Source organism: Hypomesus nipponensis, chromosome 4 (genome assembly GCF_054491055.1).
Source record: "Hypomesus nipponensis isolate SF chromosome 4, ASM5449105v1, whole genome shotgun sequence".
NCBI classification, from domain to species: Eukaryota; Metazoa; Chordata; class Actinopteri; order Osmeriformes; family Osmeridae; genus Hypomesus; species Hypomesus nipponensis.
Window position 1 is genome coordinate 6,969,864 of NC_140364.1, and position 12,915 is coordinate 6,982,778.

Consider the following 12,915-nt stretch of genomic DNA (forward strand, 5'->3'; position numbering starts at 1 on the left):
CAACCACTGAGGGGTGGGGGCTGGAGGGAAATGTCTTAACTTATTCTAAACTGACCCTGCTTGTTCATGCAACAGCTAATTAGCTGACTTTAGTCACTGATATCCTCAATGACGTTAACTTATCGACGACAGCCTTCTGTTTCCGTTTAATTTCATTATTTCATACATCGATCGTTTACGTGTGAAACAGAAAGCTACAAACAGATGTTAGCCATGTGTGACAAACAGATGCAAACTGTGTTACTGAAGATTGTGCTGTGCATCTCATCTGCATTGCTCAGCAATTCTAAAAAAAGCTCGAGTCATGTCTGCCTCAAGCACCGAAGACCGATACACGCTCACACACGCACACGCTCTCCGCTGCTGCAGCACAGCACTGCAGTAAAGTAGCCTACGTCCCATCAACCTACAGCAAACACCCTATCCCCTATCTTCTCTCTGCCCCCACCATCAGCATCAACGGAACAGTGCTACCGCGTTGTCAAAATTTAAAGCAGAACAGAAGTAAAGGATCGACTTTATTTTTTTATTCGAAGGAGGTAAGAGAGATTAAACACTACCGACTTGATGTGAGAAACTACCTGCACAAATGGCCAGGCCGAGTATGTGTCCTTGCTTGCTAGTCCAAGTTTGCAGGAGATGTTCTGAAATGCTGCCTCATCTTCATTGTTACAAATACGTAGCCTATATCTCGCACGAATAGGTTATAGTATGAAATTGTTATAACAATTTCAGTGATTGTTTGGGTGCAAGTGGGAAAACGTAGGAATGTCCTGCACCCAGCACATTGCATGGATAAAGTGGGGTTAATATAATGGCGCAGATACTTGGAGTCTTGCCAAATTTGACTGCGGTCCTGATGTTGCGCTTTTTGGACAGGGGCATAAAATGCCTTGTCTATACATTCCTCCAAATAAATTCAATAAAAATGATATTCTCAGCTTTTATAGCAGGAGTGTCAAACTCCGCTCCTCGAGGGCCGCTGTCCTGCCTGTTTTAGATGTTTCCCTGCTCCAACACACCTGATTCAATAAAATGGGTTGTTATTACGACCATTCATTCGAATCAGGTGAGCTGGATCAGGGAAACATCTAAAACATGCAGGACAGCGGCCCTCAAGGACCGGAGTTTGACACCCCGTCTTTATAGCCTAACGGTGCGTGTCCACTATAGAGGAGCGGGCGGCGCGTTGGCGTCGGCTTCCAATTCATTTTCAATGAAACCGGGCGTTGACGCTCATGTAGGGCATTGTGGGAGCATACGCGAGCGTCAACGCCCGGTTTAATTGAAAATAAATTGGAAGCCGACGCTCTGCTCCGCTCCTCTGTAGTGGACACGCACCGTTAGAGTGGTCACATGTATCCTTTTGTGCTCCCAACTCTCCCTCAGTAGGTTGCTCTTGCTGCCACCTTCTACACCAAAATGGGCATTGAAAGCCAAGACCCCCTCCCTCCACCTGGAAACCTTTCCTCTGGTCAGGTGGGCTCTTTCCAGAAGATGGAGCCTAAAACCCTGGGGGTGAGTTCAACTTTGATGGGGTTGACAGATATTAAAGTCAAGTCAAGCAAGCCAATCAATGTTAAATGTTTTATTCACAAATTATGTCTATCTTTTATAGATGTACCAATATTTCTTCTTAGGCTATCCAGATCATCATTGGGTGCTTGATACTCTGTCTGAGCGCCTCTGTTCTTCAGCTCCATGAAGTCCACTTCACTAGTGATATTATGGTTTTCATGGTGGTGGTTGTGCAGGTGATTGAAGGACATAAGCAAACACCAATGAGAGTAACACATCAATATTGTGAAAAACTGAGCAATTCCAAGGAACTGTGACACGACACACAGTGTCACAGTCATCAAAGAATAAACGTAAATATTGTAAAAAAAAAAAAAAAAAAGAAAAGAAACACTGAAAACTTTCCAAAAACATTGATGGCAAGTTCTTCTGGAGTACAATCTGTTTATCAGTGGGTTGGGTGTTTTATTTCTTCAGGTCCTCTTGTCAGGATCAGTCCTTGTCCATGCTGGAAGAAAGCCTTCACTCCTCTGGGTGAGTATGATAGCAAAATGTCAACCATATTTCACATTAGATTATTTTTAATTCCCGTATTTTCAACATGATCACGATTTAGACGTTAAGCGTAGCAAGGGGATGACAATGGGATTATAAAGCATATATTTTGGCACAAATTGGCAGAATACTTTGAAAATAAATTATAATAAAGATATAAAGACAAAGATAAGGTGGGTTGATGACATTAAGATCTACATTATACACAGGGAAAATTATGTCTCTTTAGTTAGTGAGTGCATATCATCTTAGTGTGAATTGTACATGAACCTTTTCAGGTCAAATGTCTCCTGGTGCTGCACTTGATCAGCGCTGCTTTTGCCACTGCAGCCCTGGGCCTCATGTCCAAACACCTGCCTTACCGTCAGGACTCCTACCACTGCGAACACTGTCGGAAATTGGAGCTGCATGCTGTGGTAACCCTCCCTGTAGCATTCTCTCACATGTACAGTAGGTGGGAAGACCAGGGGGCCTTGTGGGAAATGCAGTCCATTCATACATGGTATAATCAGTTGAAGGCATAGCAGGTGTTGATATGGTGATTGGATGATATGCCTAGTGTTAAACCAGGGGAAGACTAATGACTGTAGTCATCAATAGAAACATTTAATGATATGGAATGGAATTAATAACTCATCAAATACAACATTTGTGTAAAAGTTGTGGACAATGCCATTCTCATTCCATGAATTGTGGTCAAAGATCTAAAACTACAGTCACAAGATTCAAACTTGGCAAGTTGACAAACTTTGTCTTGTCAGTGTATACTGTACAGCATTTGCTTCAATGTCTTCCAGATTAAGCGAAATGGTCTGCTTAATAAAGCTACACTGTACTACAACTGTATACAGTTGCCTTAGTATTGCATGTATTTTAACAAAACAAGGTTTGCTCAGGACAACAGTACACGCAAAGAAATTAGAGATTCTTGGTCAAGATTTTTAGATGGAAATCCTGAGCCTCACATCCCAAATAAATTGTTTATAATGTTGACACCACATAGAGGCCTTTGTTATGGGTTTACGACAGTATGACTGAGTACCCCTTCTCATGCTCACGCCTTGTAGTCCACATAGATTGACCTCCTTGTGCCAGACTAGAGATGGTTTAGATCTGTTTTTCTAGTGAGTTGATGGGCAGTAAGCTAACAAATCACATCTTTACTAGATACATATTATATTGTTGTTGTGAGTACTGTCTCACCATCTTTTTTCCAATCACCACATGTTTTTAACTAACTAACTTTTAAAATGTCTGCATGGCTCCCTTAAATGACATGAACATTACATATACATTCCTTTATTTATTTACTTGTAGCCAAATGTTTTTTATCCATCAAGGATAACAAGTTACAGTGGTCAGAGTTGAGGAACCTTCTTTTGACTCACATGACCACGTTAGAAATACAGTTATCATTTATGGGACAGCAAATTAAATATACTAAAATAACCTCTGCTAGGGGGCAGTGTAGTTTCATGAAGGGAAAAAAGTAATAATATCTAGGTCCTTGATTTACAAAATGGAACACGTCTTTCTTTGTGTTTACTGTTTACTGCAGCAATTTTGTTTCAGAAGATGCACTGAGCTGGTTGAGAAACAGTGTAAAGTAAGTAATTGACCACTATTATGGCTATGTTTCAGTCAATATCAACACTTGCACTGCACACATGGCAGGTTGCACCATTTGTGTGATTGATACAATAAATACTACACTTCTTTGATACAACTTGTCTTCAGGTCAAAGGTCACAGTTTGCTTATTGCAGTAAAATGACATGAATATGATTTCATCTCACATTTTTGTTTACATAAACCCTTTTCCCCAAATGGGAAAAAAAATCTCTTGGACTTTAAATTGCTATACTGAAAATCCCACTGGAACTGTCTTTCTCTGCCTCCGGTCCAACTGGTGTTGGGCCCATCAGCTCCTAATTGACGGCATCCTGGGCACACTGGTGATCTTCTTGGTCCTTGAGCTGCTCATCTGCATCACCGTCATGCTGTTTGGGCTCAGTGTGCTGGCCAATGGTGGAACACAGGTGAGTTGACAATAACCACACTGCTTGGAAGCAGTTCATATAGGCCAGTGAGACAATGACTTCCGCTGATTGTGACTTTTTTGTTTCAAATGAACCATCAGGAAGCACCTTTGGCCCGCAACTGGTGCTGCTGCCTCCATTCAGGTGGCCAGGTATTTTGATCTCACTGTCTCTTTGTCTAGGCGTCTGGTGGTCAACGTCCGGTGTATCCCCAGACTAGGCCTCCGGCTGCCCCTACCGTCCAGGTGGTGCAGGCCTCCCCAACTGTGGAGGCTCCTGGACCTCAGGTAGAGAACTGCTTGCCCATAGAGAGCTTCGATCACCCTGCTCCATTGTTCAATCAACCTCGAGTGCTTCAATCACTGATGAATAATATGTGAGACACTGTGTATTTATTTTCCCCTTTCCTTTCCTTTCCTTTTCTTTCTCTCTCTCTCTCTCTCTCTCTCTCTCTCTCTCTCTCTCTCTCTCTCTCTCTCTCTCTCTCTCTCTCTCTCTCTCTCTCTCTCTCTCTCTCTCTCTCTCTCTCTCTCTCTCTCTCTCTCTCTCTCTCTCTCTCTCTCTCTGTCTCTCTCTCTCTCTTTCTCTCTCTCTCTCTCTCTCTCTCTCTCTCTCTCTCTCTCTCTCTCTGTCTCTGTCTCTGTCTCTCTCTCTCTCTCTCTCTCTCTCTCTCTCTCTCTCTCTCTCTCTCTCTCCCCCTCCCCCTTTCTCAAGGTGGCTGTTGTTGTCACCGAGCCAGAGTCTGATCGGCTTGATGAGACGCCCACCCCTCCTACTGAACCCCAGGTGGAGCCCATTGAGATCGAGGTGGAGGTGGCTTAGCCTCCTGCTCTCCACGCAAACATCTCAGGGGGAACTAAGGGTGGGCAACAACAGAAGTGGACCTGAACCAAAGTAGTGTTTGTTTTAACATGTCTGATTCACTTATAAAATCACAGTGGAAGCCTTGTATTATCAGCAGTACTGTTTTTGGTGCATCTGGGAAACGTAATCAAGTACCAGCAAAGAATGGAAGGACAACTAATGCTGTTATGATCCAGGTCTGAGGAAAATAGGCTATCAGGGCTATGACATGCTAGGGGCCAATAGTGTTGTGTGGGCAATACATTAGTATAGTCTAATTTTGCAGAAAATGTGATAGTTAATCAACATTTCCTGTATGCCATGATGCTGTTCAATGCTTTATTATGGCACTTAAACCAGTTTTGCCTCAGCAAGTATTTAACTTAAAAAATTGAGGCAAGTTTATTACTTTTATTATTACTATGTTGTTGGAGAATTAACATTATAAAAGATTATTGTCAGATACAAAATGGATGCACCATTGTATAATCTAGAAATAGATAATACTATGTTGTTTAATCACATCCACTGCATGTACTGGGGAGTGTCCCTGAAGGGTTAAGCAGGTGATAATGTAGACTTAAGTATGTATTGTATCGTGAGTAGGTAACTAACAATGTACAAACACTATGGTCTCCACAAAATCCTAGATTGCTTTTCACTGCTGTTTAAGTCTATGAATGTCATTTTGAGTACCAACACATGAATGTATTTGAAGTGAACATCATCTCAAACACAGATCACTTACCAACAATGGACCAATCATACCGTACACACATATTACAGCACCAATCCACATGGAAAAGAAAGAAAGGAACATTCCATTACTGTTTTATTATTAATATATTTTATTATTATTCGATTATCTTAGGTTGTTACTAACAGTGATGACTGCATGGTGTTAGAATGAACAGCTGCTTTACACACTCACCATCTCTCACATAGATATGTTGGATATAGCAGTAGATTAGCAGATTTTCTGAACAGTAATTGGGTTTATGCTAACGAAGTAGCATTTTGGCAGATTTTAAGGTTTAACTTTTTGTTTTATTTGTCGAATAATGAAGGGAATACAATGAAGGAACGATATTCTTTAAGGGATTGTGATTTGTATTTTATTCATACAATATTGTTTGTTTAGAACAGTCTCTTTTGCAATAAATGATACCGTGTCATACTAGAAATAACAAGGTAACATGAATAAGAACCATGCAAAAACACAAGATTAATCATTGCTGCTGCCGCAAAATCGAATTAAAAGACATGGATTATCCTCTTAAAACCTCAAACATCAACCCATCTTTTTCCACTGCAAAAACCATTACAGTTGCAGCTTTTCCTGTCAGTTTGTGCATGATGCTCCAACTCATTGCCGCCACTAGAGAGCAGCAATAGTAAATGTTTAGATGTATCGTGCTCAACATGGATCTGGTTTTGTGAATTGCTAATGTGATTAGACTGTTCAGTTAATGAGTCTCAGTTCACAGATACATAAACTGTGTTGTTTCAGAATACAACATGACTGTGCCTTTCATTTCACCCATTGAGTTGGGTTTAGGAGAATTCAATCCTCAGAATGTTGTATATAGAAAATGATCAATTGAACTGATGTGATTTACAATGTCTACCCAAACAAAATTATATATATATATATATATATATATATATATATAATTTTGTTTAGTATATAAAGTATACTTACAAAGTATAAGTACAAACATACTTATACATGCCGTAGTAAAGTTGTAAATAATTATGTGAACATACAAAATCAGTACATGATTCATTGATTTTTGTACTTCATAACCAGAGTCAAGGCACTCCTAGTTGAGATGTGGGCGTTGGTTAAGAAATTGAATGAAAAATTATGACTGTTCAATACAAAGGTTTGTGGATTAATCATCCACAAATAAAGCCTTTTGTTGAACCCTCCCCTCACCTTCTGACGCAGGGACACTTCTATACATAGATACAGATAAACATTAAGGTGACATTCTTATGTTACAAACCACAAAACAAACCCAATGTAACCACACATCTTCTGACGTAGCCTGGTTATCAGAATAACAACTCATTATTACCAGGGCTGGAAGTGAAAGAGAAGATAGAGGGTGATTTACAGTTTACAGTAACAGTTGCCGGATACCTAGATTAAATTAAATGAAAGCATAGTTCACCACGTTTATTGAACTAGTTCTTTGGATTTAACCTACAGACATTTCTTTGCAGAATTTTTAGTGTACCATGGCAACAACAATTAAATATAAATGTGTATTTTGCCTGGTGAGTTTGTAAAATATTAAAAATGGTTATCATTCTCTTATATCCAGCGTTGAATCTGTCTTCAGTTTTCACAGTGCATCAGGCAGCCATGCTTGTTTTTATATATTTCTCATGGTCACATTAAACATACTATACTTTCTAATTTCCCCAACAAACTGCGTTCTCTGTTGACCAAGTCTACATTTAATATAATGAACCTCTGATCGTTACATGCATGTACATTATGAAATGTTATAATTTAACGTGAGAAAGAGTACCATAAAACATAACATCCTGTGATTAGCCAAACCCTGTGTGTGTGTGCACATGTGTGGATGTGTGAAGACTTGTGGATGTGTTTGTGCTATTCTCTTTGGCTAAACATTGGCTTTGTGTTTGGTTACACCCTGCATTGTGCACTTGGCCTTTTAGGATCCCATTGCCTATAGGTCTATTCTTCTACCCTTCAATTTCAAGAGGCTGTATGTTAGTCATTATGTAAACGATTCTGATTAGATGTTACAATTAAAAACGAGTACCATTGTATTACTGAGGAAGACAATGCTTGAAACGCTTTGTTCCTGTAGATTAAATAGCTTACCATTTTGCCCAGTGCAGTGATAAGATTTTTGGATACAAGGTTTGGTACAGCATTTCTTCCAAGGCTATTTGGTAGTTCAAAAAAGTTTAAAGTAAAATTCTGAATAGAACACGAGTTATGGTTTACTCTAATATACTGCAATATGATAATATATTTGCCACAAATATATTTCCAGGCTGATCAACAGTGCAAACACATAGAGAGTACAAGATATAACATAAAAAGTTGGTATGGCTAACTTGCGTGTAAACTTTTTCAGGCCAGCCTATTAGACTCATCTCGGACACACCAGAGTATTTGTGATAAATCTTAGTGGGATTAGTGTCTGAAAGATTGTATTAGCTATAAGATTCTGAATCTGAAACTCTTCTATTGTCATAGAGATTCAGAATTCTCAAAGAGGAGATTCACATGCTCAGCCTTCCTTATTCCGAATGTTTACATCCAATACAGTCAGAGGTGGAGGTTTCATTATTCATGGGTGTGACAATTAGACTGACCACATAATTTGTTCTGTTTAGGGATCGGCAACATATAGTACCTCCATGGGAAATATGTAGGAGATTACGAAATTGCCACTTCTATCATCTTCTATCATCTTCTATCATCTACCATGGATTCAATAAGCGAAAGACGGTTCTGACAGGGGACAGTGCATCACATCATTATCTGATGCCAGGCTCAATGAACTGCAGATGTGTTAACTGAAGCTCACAGGCCTTGACTCTTAGGAAGAAACTGCATTCATTCACACATGCTTACAAATCAAAAGTTGCAATATACTTGCATTGTACCCGGGGGCGATTCTAGGATCAGACCTTTAGGGGGGCTCAGCATCCAATGAGAATGTGACATGGATACAATGCCTTGCAAAAGTGTTAAACCCCCTTGCTAAAAAATCACTAATTTCACTGAATAACAATTAATAAATTCATTTATTTATTATAATGCAAAATATTGAATGAATGAAAAGTCCCTTTCTTCATGAACTACCAGCATCAAATACAATTATACTGTTGTTATACTGCTTGAGCACCCCTAAAAAGAGTCTAAAAATGCCACTGATTGTACCGAACCTATTTCCCCTGCAATAAATGGTTAAATCAATATGCTAGTGTACTGACTAAACTACAAATAAAATGAATTGTTTAAAATAAGTAAACAGTTCACATGGGTTGCAAAGTATCCTGTGTAATGTCTAACCACAGATTTAATGAATATCACAAAACCAGGTCCGTTTACACCATTTGAACACAATTTCAATTGGACCACATCAGGAGTAACAGGGAATTTTCTCACGGAACCTAATGAGGGGTGTCTACTCTTTAGTACTTGTGAAAGGATGGGCTATTTAGATGATTCACAACAGCAAATGTTTATTCTCCCCTGGTACATGCTGTAGAAACCCTTCATGGCTTCAATGGCCCTGCCCATAATGATGTGACGGGGCCACCACTCCTTGCCATGGTAACACCACACCTTCTAGCGTGGTAGGTCATCAGCATAGACAGTTTACATCTTCATTCGAAATGTTTGATCATTTAGCAGATGCTTTCAAGTGCCTAAACCAAAATGCCATGCAAACAGTGCATACAGTAAGTAGAGCATAATCAAGAATCAGATCGCATAGTGTTTCAGTGGGTTGTGTCAAGGAACAGTTTGCATTTTCTGCACAGTCAACAGTCTGGTGATATCAGACATTCCACTTTAGAGAGGATGCCTACAGTAGTGTCTGCTCTTCCTGTGTTCTTTGGACAGATATAATACTCCAACAGCAGTTTACAATGTTTCAATGTAAAACATTTTGGGGTTGTTTGCACTGTCAAGAAACTGACTATCAAGTTGATTGGATATGTTGATATTTCAAACTATTATGTCAGGATAGTTTTGCTCACTGTAGAAGCTTTTATAGACACACTTCACTTTTGACAAATTAAAAACAACACTTGATACAGATCACAAAGCAAGACATTTAAAGTGAGATTGTTTTAGCTTAACTTTTAATTGTCTCTCAACACTGGGAATTCACTTAGTGAAGGGTCTGAGAATGGGAATCTTTTTCCAATGGTATTTATTTACATGGTTTGACTCTATAAAGAATATATAATATGTAACATAAAAATAAACAGAGTTCTTAGACATGGTAAAATTACTATTCACATGTAAATCACAATAAATGTACAATTTTTATGGATATAGAACTTATACAACATGTACAGGTATAATGATTGTTACATATTTTATGTTAAAATAATTACTTTGTTGTTTATTAAAATATATTTAAAATGGATATTAGAGGTCAACACTCCGGAAATAAATAAAGCACTGAAAAATTCATTAATATATTTTCCTATTTAAAAAATGGATATAATATTATGAATGTGATGACAAATTACATACATTGACAGAACTTTAGAAGTTTTGACTGCAGGTCGTCTTTGTCCGCTCTTGCTCTGCTGACTTGAGTTTTCCTTGGGAGAGAAAAATGAAGAAACAAAAGGGAAAACATGTTCATCACAACAAGGAAGCAAGGAATATACATTTTACTGTAATTCTTGATTGTACTGTACCTCCCACAAATGTTATTCTTAACCTTAACTTTAAGATGTTCATGTTTACTTTGTGTTGTCAAAAATATTTGAACTATTTTGCTATTTCTCATCCCTGATTATTCTAATTGAATATTTATATTCGGCTCAGAATTGCTAATGTAATTGTTTAACGTAAATGCAAATATAGCTTTATCAATCACTATTGAATATAATAGTGTCCAAGAAGAGTTCCCCAGTTGCTCTCCTCAACAGTATACTTCGAGTAGCACAGTATAAATGCTTCGACAGCCTGATCAATCAAAGTACAGACCTCTTTGACCTCTGATCTGTTGGACATATGTAAAGTACATTAAATAAAGAATCCACTGCGTACGTAAATAGGAAACCTAATTTATTTCAACAATATTAATGGATTTTGTTTATTTTATTAATACCTCTGACCTGCTATTCATATTGCATAGCTGTGGTGTGAAAGGTTTAGCTTTGTTTACTTAAGTTGAAAGGGCTTGCTCTGCCCATTTATTATGGTATTGTCCTCCTGTTAACCACTTTGGTCGGAAGAGATATCTGGCTCTTTTCATATTGCATTTCTTTTGTCCCACCAATATAGTTAGTGTGTGTTCTGTTGTAATAACTTTCTATGCACTGTTTGTACGTCGGTTTGGAATAATAACGCCTGATAAATAAATAAATGAGATATAATGCAAAATGTAAATATCTAAGAGAGTAAGCTAAATATTGCTGTCATTGTTAAATATAGAGCACGTCTAGAAATAAACATTTGCTAGTACTTAAATCACGAAGGCGGATCTCGAGTGTTAATCAATTCAAACTGATCTCAAGATGTGGGTTGTGTTGGATCTGGGTACCTGTTGCTATGTCATTTCTCTTCGTCCTTAATTTCAGGGGTTGACCACATACATGCCTGTTCTGTTTTTCTTGGGGTGATGTGGGTCTTCCTGTTGAGAGATATTTCAGTTGTGTTTTACAATCACAAAAGTGGTAGACCATTGTTTTAGTCATATTTAATAGTCAACTGTACAGCAGTTGCCTTGATGTGCACCAAAACACTAACATCCAAATCATTTGATTACTCTGAAAAAAAACTTTAGTCATACGTAAACATATATTTCATTAAGTTGTGGTAATTATTCTTGTAAACGTTCTATGATTTTTGTGAATAATCTGTTTAATTGTATGTTCATTTATAGTTACCACAAGTTCTAAACCATTTAAAAAGAGTAAACCATACACAACCATACCACAACTATACAGGTGAACAAGAAAAACGAATGGATACAAAAATATTAATTTTGAAATATCTCAGATCAATATTTCAGGTACAGAGGTAGACTTACAATGGCCGTGGGTTGTACAGGGGCATTGGGGGCATAGGGAAGTGGTGGAGAATCCATAGGGACGACCTTTTCATCAGAATATATTGGTTCTTTCTTGCAACACCATCTCACCACCTGTAAAAAGAAAAGTGAGATTTCTCTTTAATTTTTTTAATTCTGGCTAGTGTTAGAATATGGTCTTGATACAAAAACAACTGTTATTTTGTCTGTGGGGTTTGAAGACCTCTTCAGATTCTGAGAGACAAGCAAAGAACAACTTTAAGGTCTCAAATCCTCTTTGAGAATAGACTACATTTCAACCTGCACAGCGAATGGATACTAAAGTGTCAAATTAAGTAATGGGTTACTCACCATCATGATGAAGATTATGATGAGTAGCAGCAGGATGATAGCTGCCAGCACCAGCAGAGCAATACCCCATCCTGGCACCCAGTTGCTACCACCATCACCTCCACCTCCTCCTGCTGCAGGGCTGGCTTGTGAACTTGAGCTTGTCCCTGAGGTAGGCTTTGCTGAAGGTTTAGTATTATTATTCTTTCCACTTGGTTTACTGGTAACAAAAGGTAAGGTGCTCATTGTAGTGGTATTCGCTCCCTGAGTAGTATTTCCCAAAGAGGGATCTACAGTGTTTAAAGCTGTTGTTGAAAAATGTTTTGTAGTCTGTGTTGATGTCATGTTGGGAGTGGAAATGTTTGGGGTTATGTTTATTGTAGTTGTTGGGGCTGTATTAGGAACATTTGTTGTAGAAGTTGTAGTGGCAGTGAAATGAGTGGTGGAAGTTGTTGCAGGGGTTGTGGTTGTAGTTGGAGGAGTGGTGGAAGTTGTGGCAGGGGTTGTGGTTGTAGTTGGAGGAGTGGTGGAAGTTGTGGCAGGGGTTGTGGTTGTAGTTGGAGGAGTGGTGGAAGTTGTTGCAGGGGTTGTGGTTGTAGTTGGAGGAGTGGTGGAAGTTGTTGCAGGGGTTGTGGTTGTAGTTGGAGGAGTGGTGGAAGTTGTGGCAGGGGTTGTGGTTGTAGTTGGAGGAGTGGTGGAAGTTGTGGCAGGGGTTGTGGTTGTAGTTGGAGGAGTGGTGGAAGTTGTTGCAGGGGTTGTGGTTGTAGTTGGAGGAGTGGTGGAAGTTGTTGCAGGGGTTGTGGTTGTAGTTGGAGGAGTGGTGGAAGTTGTTGCAGGGGTTGTGGTTGTAGTTGGAGG

General features: G+C 38.9%; 1 protein-coding gene and 1 long non-coding RNA gene across 2 annotated transcripts; one reads left to right on the top strand and one right to left on the bottom strand.

The window, feature by feature from the left end:
* The first annotated feature begins 161 nt into the window (after positions 1 to 161).
* On the top strand, positions 162 to 6,451 carry LOC146295248 (uncharacterized). Its single transcript, XM_084695858.1, has 9 exons — positions 162 to 539; positions 1,390 to 1,518; positions 1,641 to 1,754; positions 1,996 to 2,052; positions 2,352 to 2,489; positions 3,632 to 3,679; positions 3,998 to 4,111; positions 4,294 to 4,398; positions 4,826 to 6,451. Exons 2-9 carry the CDS (start codon positions 1,423 to 1,425, stop codon positions 4,931 to 4,933), a joined length of 780 nt encoding a protein of 259 aa, XP_084551984.1. The 5' UTR covers positions 162 to 539; positions 1,390 to 1,422; the 3' UTR covers positions 4,934 to 6,451.
* A 3,481-nt stretch (positions 6,452 to 9,932) lies between these two features.
* On the bottom strand, positions 9,933 to 12,552 carry LOC146295249 (uncharacterized). Its single transcript, XR_014753366.1, has 4 exons — positions 12,079 to 12,552; positions 11,728 to 11,841; positions 11,239 to 11,328; positions 9,933 to 10,288 (listed from the first exon to the last, which is right to left on the bottom strand). It is a non-coding gene; the product is annotated as an uncharacterized LOC146295249 (long non-coding RNA).
* Positions 12,553 to 12,915: the final 363 nt, after the last annotated feature.